The 12,846-nt window shown below is 44.2% G+C and overlaps 1 protein-coding gene across 2 annotated transcripts in view; it reads right to left on the bottom strand.

Annotated features, from left to right (window-relative positions):
- The window catches only part of cdh8 (cadherin 8), a 186,734-nt gene that overhangs the window by 32,770 nt on the left and 141,118 nt on the right, over nt 1-12,846 (bottom strand). For both annotated transcript variants that reach the window (XM_061669995.1, XM_061669996.1), the window contains exons 4-5: nt 11,316-11,483; nt 11,050-11,237 (exon numbers count right to left, since the gene is read on the bottom strand). In XM_061669995.1, the coding sequence (XP_061525979.1) occupies nt 11,050-11,237; nt 11,316-11,483 (356 nt within the window). The remainder of the gene's footprint in view (nt 1-11,049; nt 11,238-11,315; nt 11,484-12,846) is intronic.

Here is a 12,846-nt window from a genome sequence, read left to right as displayed (position 1 = left end):
CCAATACCGCCACGGTATTTCCATGTGAAACAGTCAACATGCAGCCACCTGCCACCTCCGCTGCTGTCTGCCCACAGCTCTCTCGACCGGAGAGGTTCTCGGGAAATTCTGGGAACATTAAGCCGTTCATCACGCAGTGCGAACTCCACTTTGAGCTCCAGGCAGCTGCCTTCCCCACCGAGCGGGCAAAGATCGCTTTCGTCATTTCCCACCTGACTGGTCGTGCGGAGGCGTGGGCTACTGCTGAATGGAGCCGCAATTCCGCCACGTGTCATTCATGGGCTTTTTTCGTAAAGACTATGGAGCAAATTTTTCAATTTTCCACTCCTGATCGTGAGGCAGCTCGCTCCCTTGTCACCTTACGACAAGGCATGCGCAGGGTGTCAGATTACGCGATTGAGTTTCGCATTCTAGCAGCTGAGAGTCATTGGAATAATCGGGCGCTACTTGATGCCTTTTTTCAAGGACTATCCCCCGCCGTCAAGGATCATTTAGTGCCGCTAGACCTGCCGACCGACCTGGACACTCTCATCGCTCTCGCCGTAAAAATCGACAAGAGGCTTTTGGATCGCGAGCTGGATGGAGATCGGTGGAAGGCTGCGTCACCGCGCACTTTGAGGACAAGCCTCGGTGACCAGCCAAACCAAGGCAGATCCCCTGGTTCCGGTCTCAGCCCACTGGCTAACGTCCCCACGGAGGAACCCATGCAACTGGGCAGGTTCCGTCTCTCCCCTGAGGAACGTCAACACCGGCTGAGGGAAGGGCGGTGCTTCTACTGCGGTCAGTTGGGTCATTCCGTGAGCAACTGTCACGTCAAAGTTGCCGGTGCCGGTAGCAAGGGCACGGGAGAGGTGAGTCTGAATTTGATGAAGGAAGACCCTACACGGGTTCTTCCTAAAGTGACACGATGCTCTCCTGATCAAGAAATTCATACACCTGTATTAATTGACTCTGGTTCTGACGCAAACTTACTCAACTCCATCCTCGTTAAACGTATGCACCTTGGAACCTTTGAAATAAAACGCCACCGCAACACCTATGCTGCAGTTTTATGGGCAAAATCACTCACCGCACTCAAACTCTCACATTGACATTTCCCGATTCTCACTCGGAACGCATTAGTTTTCATGTTTTTGACGCCATGAATCAGGACCTTATCTTAGGGAACCCATGGTTGAGATTACATAACCCCCACATTGACTGGTCCTCTGGGCACGTTATGTCATGGGGCAGCAATTGCGCCCGGAACTGTTTCAAGCCGCCATGTGATGTTCAGGGTCATGTTTCTAAGGACAATCCACAGACCCCATCTGGGGATCCTGATTTATCTCAAGTGCCCACCTGTTACCAGGATATTAAAGACGTTTTTTCCAAGTCCAAGGCCAAATCCCTTCCACCCCACAGACCTTATGACTGTGCTATTGACTTGCTGCCTGGAACCACACCCCCACGAGGCAGGTTGTTCTCTCTTTCAGGGCCGGAACACAAGGCCATGAAGGAGTACGTGGAGGAATCACTGGCGGCCGGGATCATTCGCCCATCTTCATCCCCTGCGGGAGCAGGATTTTTCTTTGTGGACAAGAAAGACAAGACCCTGCGACCCTGTATCGATTACCGGGGTCTCAATGATATCACTGTAAAAAACAGGTACCCTCTTCCTCTCATCTCCACCGTCTTTGAGTTCCTGGAGGGAGCCAAGGTTTTCACCAAACTGGACTTAAGAAATGCATATCATCTAGTCAGAATAAGGGAGGGGGATGAATGGAAAACAGCATTTAACACACCAACAGGACATTATGAATATTTGGTAATGCCTTTTGGGCTTACTAACGCTCCAGCTGTTTTCCAGAACCTCGTCAATGATGTCCTGCGTGACATGCTGAATGTTTGTTTTTGTTTATTTGGATGACATTTTGATTTTCTCCCCGGATGAGGAGACTCACATTATTCATGTCCGCTCTGTTTTGCAGCAGTTACTGCAGAACCAACTATATGTTAAGGCTGAGAAATGTGAGTTCCACAAGGCATCAGTTTCTTTTCTGGGTTTTGTCCTGGCTCAAGGTGAAGTCAAAATGGACCCTTGCAAAGTCGATGCAGTAATTAATTGGCCTACTCCCACGTCACGCAAAGATGTACAAAGGTTCTTAGGGTTCGCAAACTTCTACAGAAAATTCATCAGGAATTTCAGTTCCATAGCCTCTCCTTTGCATGATCTTAGCTCGCCACACAAACCTTTTGCATGGAACCCGCTTTGTCAGGCAGCGTTTCAAAAACTTAAGTCGAGCTTTACCTCCGCTCCCATCCTTACTTTGCCAGATCTCCAACAGCAGTTTGTGGTAGAAGTCGATGCGTCTGATGCCGGAATAGGAGCAGTGCTCTCCCAGAAATCTCTCAAGGATGATAAATTACATCCTTGTGCTTTTCTCTCCAAAAAACTGACCCCAGCTGAGAAAAATTATGACATTGGTGACCGTGAACTGCTGGCAGTCAAGGTGGCCTTGATGGAGTGGAGGCACTGGCTAGAGGGGGCACAGACTCCGTTTTTAGTATGGACAGATCACAAGAACCTTGAGTATATTAAGACTGCTAAAAGATTAAATGCGAGGCAGGCTAGATGGGCTCTGTTCTTTACTAGATTTAATTTCACGCTATCCTACCGACCCGGTTCTAAAAATGGTAAGCCAGATGCTTTGTCACGCATTTTCTCCGAAGAGAATTCTTTGTCCGACCCAAAGACTATTTTGCCCAAGTCATGTTTTATTTCCGCTTTTGTTTGGGACATTGAAACGACGGTTAAAGGGGCTCTGAAAGACACTCCTAGCCCTGACGATTGCCCTGAAAACAGGCTTTATGTGGTTCCGACCTTAAGGGGAAGAGTCATCCACTGGGCTCACACGAACCGCACTGTATGTCACCCAGGCATTGCCAAGACTCAGTCAGTGGTCGAACAGCGCTTTTGGTGGCCTAATATTAGGAGGGATGTTATTGATTATGTCAATGCTTGCCAGGTATGTGCTGCCAACAAGCCCTATCATCAACGTCCTTCTGGGGAGTTGCGACCCCTGCCAATACCACAACGTCCTTGGTCAGACATTTCCGTAGACTTTGTGACAGGATTACCGGCCTCTAAAGGAAATACCACCATTCTTACAGTTGTTGACAGGTTCTCTAAGATGGCACACTTCATTGCACTTCCAAAACTCCCCTCAGCTAAAGACACTGCCGAGCTGATGATTAATCAGGTTTTTAAGTTCCATGGTTTCCCCAAGAATGTGGTGTCTGATAGGGGTCCCCAATTCATTTCGCAATTTTGGAAGGAGTTTTGCAATCTCATAGGTGCTACCGTCAGTCTGTCATCTGGGTTTCATCCTGAAACCAACGGCCAAACCGAGAGGCTGGACCTGGAGACGGGGCTCCGATGTCTCTCTTCACAGGATCCGCGATCCTGGTCTCAGAAATTGGTTTGGGTCGAATTCTCCCACAATTCGCTCCCCTCTGCATCCACTGGTCTATCGCCTTTTCACGTTGTGCATGGTTACCAACCATCTCTGTTTCCTGCCATAGCCCCTGAGTCCACAGTTCCAGCGGCATTAACCTTGGTGAGACGCTGCAGGAGGACCTGGGAGCGAGCCCGACAGATACTGCTGCGCCAGGGACGGTCCTACAAAGCCGCTGCTGACCGTCGGAGGACACCGGCCCCGAACTACAAAGTGGGTCAGCGAGTTTGGCTCTCGACCAAACATATTCCACTCCGGGTGGAGTCCAAGAAGCTCGCTCCCAGGTTCGTTGGGCCCTTCCCCATCACAAAGATCATCAACCCTGTCACCGTGAAGCTGAGGCTCCCAAGGTCGATGCGGGTCCACCCTGCTTTTCATGTCAGCTTACTCAAACCAGCCCGGGAGTCCCCTCTGGTCCCGCCTTCCAGGCCCCCTCCTCCCCCCCGGTTTGTGGATGGGGGGCCCTGTCTTTGCTGTGAAGCGGCTGTTGTCGTCTCGTCGGAGGGGGAGGGGGTTTCAATATCTGGTGGACTGGGAGGGCTATGGGCCTGAGGAACGTTCATGGGTACCGTCTGCGTTTATCATGGATGATTCGCGCATTCGGGACTTCCACGTTGCGCATCCAGGAGCCCTGGGGCCGGCCGTAAAGGGGGGGATACTGTCGTGCGTGTGTTCCAGGTTTTGTCTTCCTCTCTCGTTTCTCACACACCTGCGCCTGTGAGCATCTTCACCACCTGTGCCTCGTTCATACCTAATTACCGATTGTATTTAACCTCGTGTCTCTCCCACTCGTTGCCAGTTCGTTGTACCTTGTCATCACGTTCCAGCATTCCTTGTCACAGACTCACAGTAAGACTTTGACCCTGTTCCGATTATCGACCTTGCCTCTTTGCCTCATGTTCTTGGATACTGTTGCCCTTCTTGGATTGCCTGCCCGTGTACCGACCTATGCCCGTCTATTAAACCTCTCTTTTTGGAAACTGTCCATTTGTTTTGGAGTCTTGCATTTTTGGGTCCTAGCCTCTGTTCCGTTCATGACAGTTTGTTTGTCTGGTTTTTTTTCTCCTTGTTAGTCCCTAGCTTCAAACAGGTGTTGTTATTGTCTTTGTTGTTGGTTTTTGCTCTCGAAAATAAAGGTAACTATAAAGCAATAACACCCGGTGTGACAACCTCTGTTCTAGTTAGTGATTGAACAAAACATTGTGTTTTTAAAGCAGGCACTCTCAAGGAGAGCATTAGCATGTTTTCTTGTGGGTTTTGACCTTCACCACTGTCGAGAGTCGAAGCATTAAAGTGCTCAGCAGTAAATTCCAATATCATTCAAAGGGCTTCACACACACACACACACACACACAGTAGTTATAGAGTGGTTATACTGAATTACTCAACAAAATGCTTCAGTATCAGCTAACGGACAAGTGAGAGGATTGCATTCCTTCAGTTATGTATTACAATAAAAGCAGCAGGCAGAAGCTAAGTTTGTTAAACAATCCTAAAAAGTGTTGGAGCATGGCACCGGGTTGGAGTTGCGCAAGATGGGTAACCTAATCATCTCCAACTCAAGTCACAGAATGAATATTATTGATTTTGAATGAAATTCAAACGGTGTTCAAGCAAGAACACAGATGTTTTTCCTTTTCTTTGATTGTTATGGTGTTTATTCAACTCCCACTCCAAAATGTTATACTGCACTTTTCCTCATCAGGGTTGATGGTGAGCTTGAGCCTATCCCAACTGATTTTGGACAAGAGGCGGGGTACACCCTGGATTTATCACCAGCCAATCTCAGAGCACATATAGACAAATAACCAGTCACACTCACATTCACAACTGGAAAATTTGAATCTTCAGTGATGCTAATATGCATGTTTTGGGGATGTGGGAGGGAGCCGCAGTACCCAGAGAAAACCTATGCAAGCAGAAGAAACAGGCAAACGCCACAGACTGAGCTGGGATCTGAACTCTGAACCTCACAACTGTGACGCGGGCATGCCAACCATTGCCCACAATGCTGCCATGTTATTTCAAATGGGGAAAATTTGTTTCAAAATCCTGGAAGACACCTTATTTATTCTTTTCATACTCAATCATTGGTAATGCTTGTTTGCTTGTAATTCTTTCGGTGCACAGATTGTTCACTCTGTCAAAGTGAAATATCAAATGATTTAAAAACCTTTCAGAAATTCAAAATATATTCGTTGAACAGTCCACACCACAGTCATCTTGCTTGTCAAAGTGAAATATCAATTGATATAAAAACCTTTCAGAAATTCAAAATATATTCGTTGAACAGTCCATGAAGTGATGCTAACATTAGCCATAAAATGGCCATCCTGTCATTGTCCTCCCAGTCAGAAAGCTCAGATACAGTATTTTGCAGTTTGTATGTACATTTATTTATTTAAAAAAATAAAAAAATAGTGTAAAAGCTTAATTAATATGCATTTCTATCAGCATAACATAAATGAATATGAAGTTCAAAGGAAACTCAAAATTTTTTGGGTGAAATGGGGAAGTCTCACAATAGGGTCACCAGGCAGAGATTATTATCCATTCATCCATTTTCTGAGCCGCTTCTCCTCAATAGGGTCGTGGCTGTGCTGGAGCCTATCCCAGCTATCATCGGGCAGGATGCGAGGTACACCCTGAACAGATTGCCAGCCAATCGCAGGGCACATAGAAACAAACAACCATTCGCACTCACATTCACACCTATGGGCAATTTAGAGTCTTCAATTAACCTAGCATGCATGTTTTTGGGATGTGGGAGGAAACCGGAGTGACCGGAGAAAATCCATGCAGGCACGGGGAGAACATGCAAACTCCACACAGGCGGGGCCGGGGATTGAACCCCGGTCCTCAGAACTGTGAGGCAGACGCTCTAACCAGTCGTCCACCGTGCCGCCAGAGATTATTAATTATACATAATTTGATGATATAGAATTTCAACAGGTGGGTTCACCCTCAATTTATCAGCAATATGGCCATCTGTTTCATTACTCAAAAAAAATTTGAGTTCTGCCAGTTTTAATCTTTATCTTCAGTGCTGTGCTGTGCATAGATAGCAGATTTATTTTCTTCCTGCTCCTTTTGAATGTGCACAACTGCAGTTTGCATTCACGTCTTGTGGTTGACCTGATGGTATTCCACAATGGATTATACTTTGCAAACACAGACAGAGACAGACTCTTGTATGTTTCTCAAGTTCCAAGTGGTGTTGTTGTGGGTTGAAATGTCATCAATTTTAACCAGACACAAATGACAGTGTATGGCATATAGTAGCAGCTCTTTTTCTTAGTCCATCCATCCGTTTTATATACCGCTTAGCCCCAGTGGGGTTGCAGGTGAGCTGGAGCCTATCTTTAAGGTAAATATAGATTCCTGCAATATTTTACATAAATGAGTCACTTTTAAAACTTTGCTTCTGTATGGGGCTGCGCAGCAGCAGAGACTGTGCGGTCATATGACAGTGTGGCTCTGTTTGATTGGTAAAATGGATTCAAGGCTCACTTGTCGTTACATTGGATTGGTGAATCTTAGTAGAATGATAGTCTTTCTGACAAAAAAACAAAAGATGTGCAAGGAAAAATAACATACCTGTAGATAAAAGTACAAGTAGCAAGCAGAATGGCTGGATTACTGGGTAAAGAATATGTAAGCCAATTGTGCCTTAGCATTTTACTCTTTAAGGTTTAAGACCCCCTAAGAGACAGGAAGTAACATTGTGTCTAGTGTCCATAGTATCCTCAGTCTTTTAATCATCAACGATCACCTTTGAACCAATGGAGTCAACGTGTGCACAATTGAACAACAACAGATGAATTTTGGCTTCTTTTTTATGTGTTCTAACAACCCACTGCCACTGCCCTAAAGTGTCATCTCCAGTCACGGCATCACATCCAGATGGACTGCCAGAGCATAGAGAGACTTCAAAGTTCAGTGCAAGCTAGAGGGGTGAAAGCTCAGCATCCCGCAAACATCACTCTATGGGCTGATAAAAAAAAAAAAAAAGCCTCAAAAAGAAAATAACCCCCCAAAATCACCACTCTGCTTCCAAGCAGTTGGTTGAAGACCTCCTTCAACCAAAAAAAGTTTGATCAATAAATGTTAACCTTGCCGAAGAAAGTTTTTTAAATTATTTTTTATTCCATCCATCCATTTTCTGAGCCACTTCTCCTCACTAGGGTCGCGGGCGTGCTGGAGCTTATCCCAGCTATCATCGGGCAGGAGGCGGGGTACACCCTGAACTGGTTGCCAGCCAATCGCAAGGCACATAAAAACAAACAACCATCCGCACTCACATTCACACCTATGGGCAATTTAGAGTTGTCAATTAACCTACCATGCATGTTTTTGGGATGTGGGAGGAAACCAGAGTGCCTCGAGAAAACCCACGCAGGCACGGGGAGAACATGCAAACTTGCAAAAATTTTATAGCTGGGATTGAACCCCGGTCCTCAGAACTGTGAGGCAGATGCTCTAACCAGTCGTCCACCGTGCCGCCATATTTTTTATTATTTTATTTTATTTTTTAAACAACTGCCAGAAGGCACTTTAAAGACTGTGGATGTGATGTGTCAGGGGGAGTCTTATTGGCCCATCACAATGTTCCTTCCCGGACCAGCAGAGCTGCACTTGCGGAGAAGCCAACTTCTAATCACATCAGTGTCATCCCCTTCTTCCCCCGAGGGCGTTCACACCAGCCCGACAAGTGTGGTCAAACTGCAGAGGAGCGTGATATGTTTCAACGTGGACTGAGACCATGAACATGTTGGTACAAAAGCAGTTAATCCTGCCGGTCAGATAATTGTAGTGTATAATACAGGCTTATTATACAGCATAAGACGGTTGGTCAAGTTCAGACCTTGTGAGGTTGGTAGAGTTTCCTATTTTATGGAGTTTTCCAACCAAACTTAATTTGGTGCGTCACGCCTGAGACCCATTACAGAAACTGACTGAGGGGTCTCAATTTAAAGCATTTTACCACCGCCCATCCGTTGAGTACAACCCTAACCACTGGCATTGGGGGCTGCCTTTTCAAAATTCCACATTGTCTGCACACACAAAAGCTCTTCTGACTAGCGGCGGGCTGCTCTCATATTATACAGTCCATACAAACATACAGTTGTTTACATTTACTGAGGCCAAAAACATACATTTGGACAATAAGCCACATGATGCTTCACCAGCGAGCCAAAAGATGTCAAGTTTCAAGTTATAGTGTAGGCTACAGTCTGAAGCTCAAAGCTGAAATTTGCTTTTTGGGTTAATAAAAGAACTGGCAAACAAAACAATTTTGTCTTCAGAAATGCCCCCTCTAACAGTAAGTGAAAGTTGCCTAAAAAGACAAATACAGGTGACGTGCGTTCTCAACAGTCGGCACTTATGACTGATGTTCTACTTCGTCGTCCCGGCGGACTACCGAGCTCATGCGCAATGCATACCTCCTACACGTTGTGCTCATCATTGTTCACACTTGTGCTCATCACACATCCTTGGGATAATGTGAATTTACGTCACAAGAAATAAAAGGAATTAAGCCGCAAGCAGCAATGAACGGTTTCTTTCATGGCGAATCCGTGATATGATCGTCAAACTTTTAACGCCAGGTTCCTCCCACATTAGATGGCCTAGAAGAAAAAGCTTCACCCATCTGTTTGGGATACACACGTCTTATTGGGGATCATTTTGATGAAATCCCTAGAAGGAGTTTAAAGTTTGAGCCTTGGAATCCGCCCTGAATGGCTGCATGAAAAACGAAATGGTGGAATTACTGTTCACTTTTGTGCATGGTTTTATGATAGACATGTCCACCCAAGCTAATGTCGACTGGCAAAACTGTTGTTGGGGGCTATTTTTTATTTTTTTAAAAGGGGCATTACTGAGCCCTGGAATTCACCCAAAATGGCCAGCTTCTTGTTCAAATTTGGATATGGCTCCTTGAGCCTTCTGAGTGCATCCCATTATGATAGGCACAGCGGCTGGTGTTAGGGGCAAAATGTTGATGTAACTTTCCAGGGTGCAATATAGACTTAATGTTTTGGGGTGCTCATGTTCAGCATTATTAAATGTTGGCACTATCCTCCACCCACATGAGACAGCTTTGGCAAAAAATAAATAAATAAAACCTTTACAATTTAGCGTCACCTATCTGCCAAGGATACCTGAATATAAAGACATTTTTATTGTGTCTTTTTATGATAGACATGCCTTGACAATTTCTTGTTTGATTGATTGAAGTGGTGTTGGGGGTTAATTGTTTTTTTTTACTTTTTTGAGGGGGCATTACTGATTACCACCATATTCAACCCACATTAGGCTACGTTGACACTGCAAGGCATGATGCCCAATTCAGATTCTTTGTAAGAATGTTGTTTTTATGTAGTTTACATTAAAAAAAGTCTACTGTGGACTGAATGAGTCCATGACTTCACGCACAAAATAGGACATCACATTGCACATGCAAACAAACACAAGGCACCGTTTACTGAACCAAATATGGCCCCTCGAATAGGTCTCATAATTAAACATTTGCGGCAATTCCAAGGTTTTTGTGCAACCGGAGACAACATTTTCTTATATTTGTGAGTTGAAAAGCATCTTCTTTTGGTCACTGACTGCTTTCTGATCCTTTGTCTGCCGTTGCTGATGTCGTGTAATTGCAATTGCGCCGGCTAGCCAATGATGGGATGAAGTCGCTCAGTACTTATATAGTGGAGGGGGCCGACTCATGCCAGAAAGCTTAAGTGCGTACCTGGGCTTTGTTTTAGCCATGCCCAAAAAATCTGAACTCAACTGAAATGGAAAAAAAAGAGTTTAGCAATATATCTCAACAATTCAGTACTACATTGTTCTCAGTCTTTGTAAATGTCAAACATCCATCTATCCATTTTCCATACTGCTTATCCTCACTAGGGTCGCGGGCGAGCTGGAGCCTCTCCCAGTTGACTCTGGGGGAGATGTGGGGTACACCCTGAACTGTCGCCAGCCAATTACAGGGCACATACACAAACAACCATTCACACTCACATTCACACCTACGGACAATTTAGAATTTCTCAATTAACCTACCATGCATGTTTTTGCAAAGCAAATACTTTAACAGCTTTTTTTTTTTAACATTCCTTTATAATTTATACTGTAGCTCGTTTATGCTGAAAACTAATTGTTTTGATGCCGCTTTCGTATTGAAGAGGATAATGCTACCCAAGGGACTTGACATTGTGAATGTAACTCCACTTCCATGGTTGAGTTTATTGTAGTTTAGGTGGATGACTAGTTAGCACAAGTGCCTGAGAGTCCAGAGGTTTGGAGTTTGTGTCCCACGTCCGGCCTTTTATACAAGAAGGTTGAATTTATCTATGTTCTTTTTCATTTCTGCGAAAAAGTGTAAAAATATTATTATTTTTTTTTAAGCAAGTCTCATATCAAGAACAATAGAGAATTTTCCGTACTGTGGATGTACTCAACTTCTAATGGACTTCTTTTTTTACATTTTCTCATTTCTGCTGCATTTCGTTTTAGGCAGCAAGCACATTTGGCCGAAGCTTACCTTTTTGAGTCGCAGAATCCCTTCTTGCGTTTGCGGGTCAGTGATGATCTCAAACACGCTTTGCTCGTCCCCCTCGATGATGTTGTACGTGGATTTGGCGTTGTCGCCGAAGTCCCGGTCGTTGGCCTTTACCTTGCCTCCCATCTGCCCAACGGGCAGGTTTTCGGGGATCACAAACTCATACAAATCTTTCAAAATGCAAAAGCACACAGAAGGTATTAAACACAAATTAGAAGCTGGGATTTCTTTTATTCTGGGGGGCTCACTTTTTGAAAACTTGGGTGGGTTGTCGTTGATGTCGGTGAGCATAATGGTGACAGTGGTGGTCCCTGACAACCCACCCATGTGACCGCCCATGTCCTTGGCCTGGATGACCACCAGGTACTCCTCCCGCATCTCTCGGTCCATCCCGTGGAGGGCAATTTTGATTGTGGCTGGAGGGTGTTGAAAAAAAATCATGACCAATGTAAATAAAAATATAATGTAAAAATCTGTCCGTCCCTTCATACACACACTTACTGCTAATACTGTACCTCTATCTCTCTGTCTCTTCTTTCAAATACACATTATAAATATAGTATATGTTTATCTATTCACACACAGCCAGCTAAGTATCAATCTGTCATTCACTTGCAATGTAAATTTCTGTTTATTTACATTTACCTGAAATGTGTTTATTTACATACACACGTATCATAAAGATCTGTCTGTCCATGTTCATACATACATATTGTAAATAGTGTATACATTCACATGCAGTGATGCCAGTAACGTGTTACTCTAATATGACGTTTTTTTTTCCAGTAATGAGTACTCTAATGTGTAACTATTTCCAAACCAATTATTAGATTAAAGTTACTTATTCAAGTTACTGTGCATCAACAATTATTGTGGCGTGGAGGAATCGCTCAAGAAAAGTCAATGCATTTCAGTCTGCAGAAGCAGATTTTAACTCACTCAGTCGGTAAGTCGCTCTACTAACACAATGAAAATGACCAGGACGTCACGACACTAAACACATCCTACAGTCAAGAGTAAAATAAAATAAATGTGCAACCCAGACACAACCAGACAGGACATGTAAGTTACACACACATTCTAATACTATGGGACAATATAAACAACAAGTACACAATAATGATTATTATTATTACAGTAAATGACAATAACATCATTTACTGTGTACAAAAGACTCTCGTTAATGTTTTTTCAGCAGGCGAACGCCGTTGATATTTTCCTAGGTCCAAAATAGCTTGAATGACGTCACGGTAGAGCGATTGGAAAACAGAGAGCAGTTGGAGAGCGATGAGATATAGGCGTAACGCAGTTATTGAAGTTACGTAGCGAGCAGTATTTGACGTATTACCGAAGATAGTTATCTTCTGCCGGAGTGTGTGTCCAAGAGAAGTTCATGTCGCCATTTCATGTGTGTACAATTGTAAAGTTGGCAAAGTTAAGACTGTGTCGTAACTACCTTTTATGTGCAATATTACCATGCTATGCTAAGTTTGCTGCTACGTTAGCTTAGCAAGTGCCACGATTTATATCCTAAGTAGGGCTCATGTTGTGTTGTTTACAATTTTAAGTTTTGTCTGATAACATAGGTGTGTATGTATCCTGGTTAATTTGCCTTATTCAGCTGCTAAATGTAACTACTAAAGTGACTTGTAATCTAACTTATTTTAAAATCCAAAGTCAGGAAAGTAACAGTTTCGTTTTAAAGGAGTAATCAGATTACTTGTTCAAGGTAACTGTGGCAATGTGTGCCCATCTATTCACATACAGACATAATGTAAA

This window comes from Phycodurus eques, chromosome 2, assembly GCF_024500275.1.
Source record: "Phycodurus eques isolate BA_2022a chromosome 2, UOR_Pequ_1.1, whole genome shotgun sequence".
NCBI lineage: Eukaryota > Metazoa > Chordata > Actinopteri > Syngnathiformes > Syngnathidae > Phycodurus > Phycodurus eques.
Note: the sequence above shows the minus strand (reverse complement) of the source record. Positions and strands in the feature narration are given on the sequence as shown.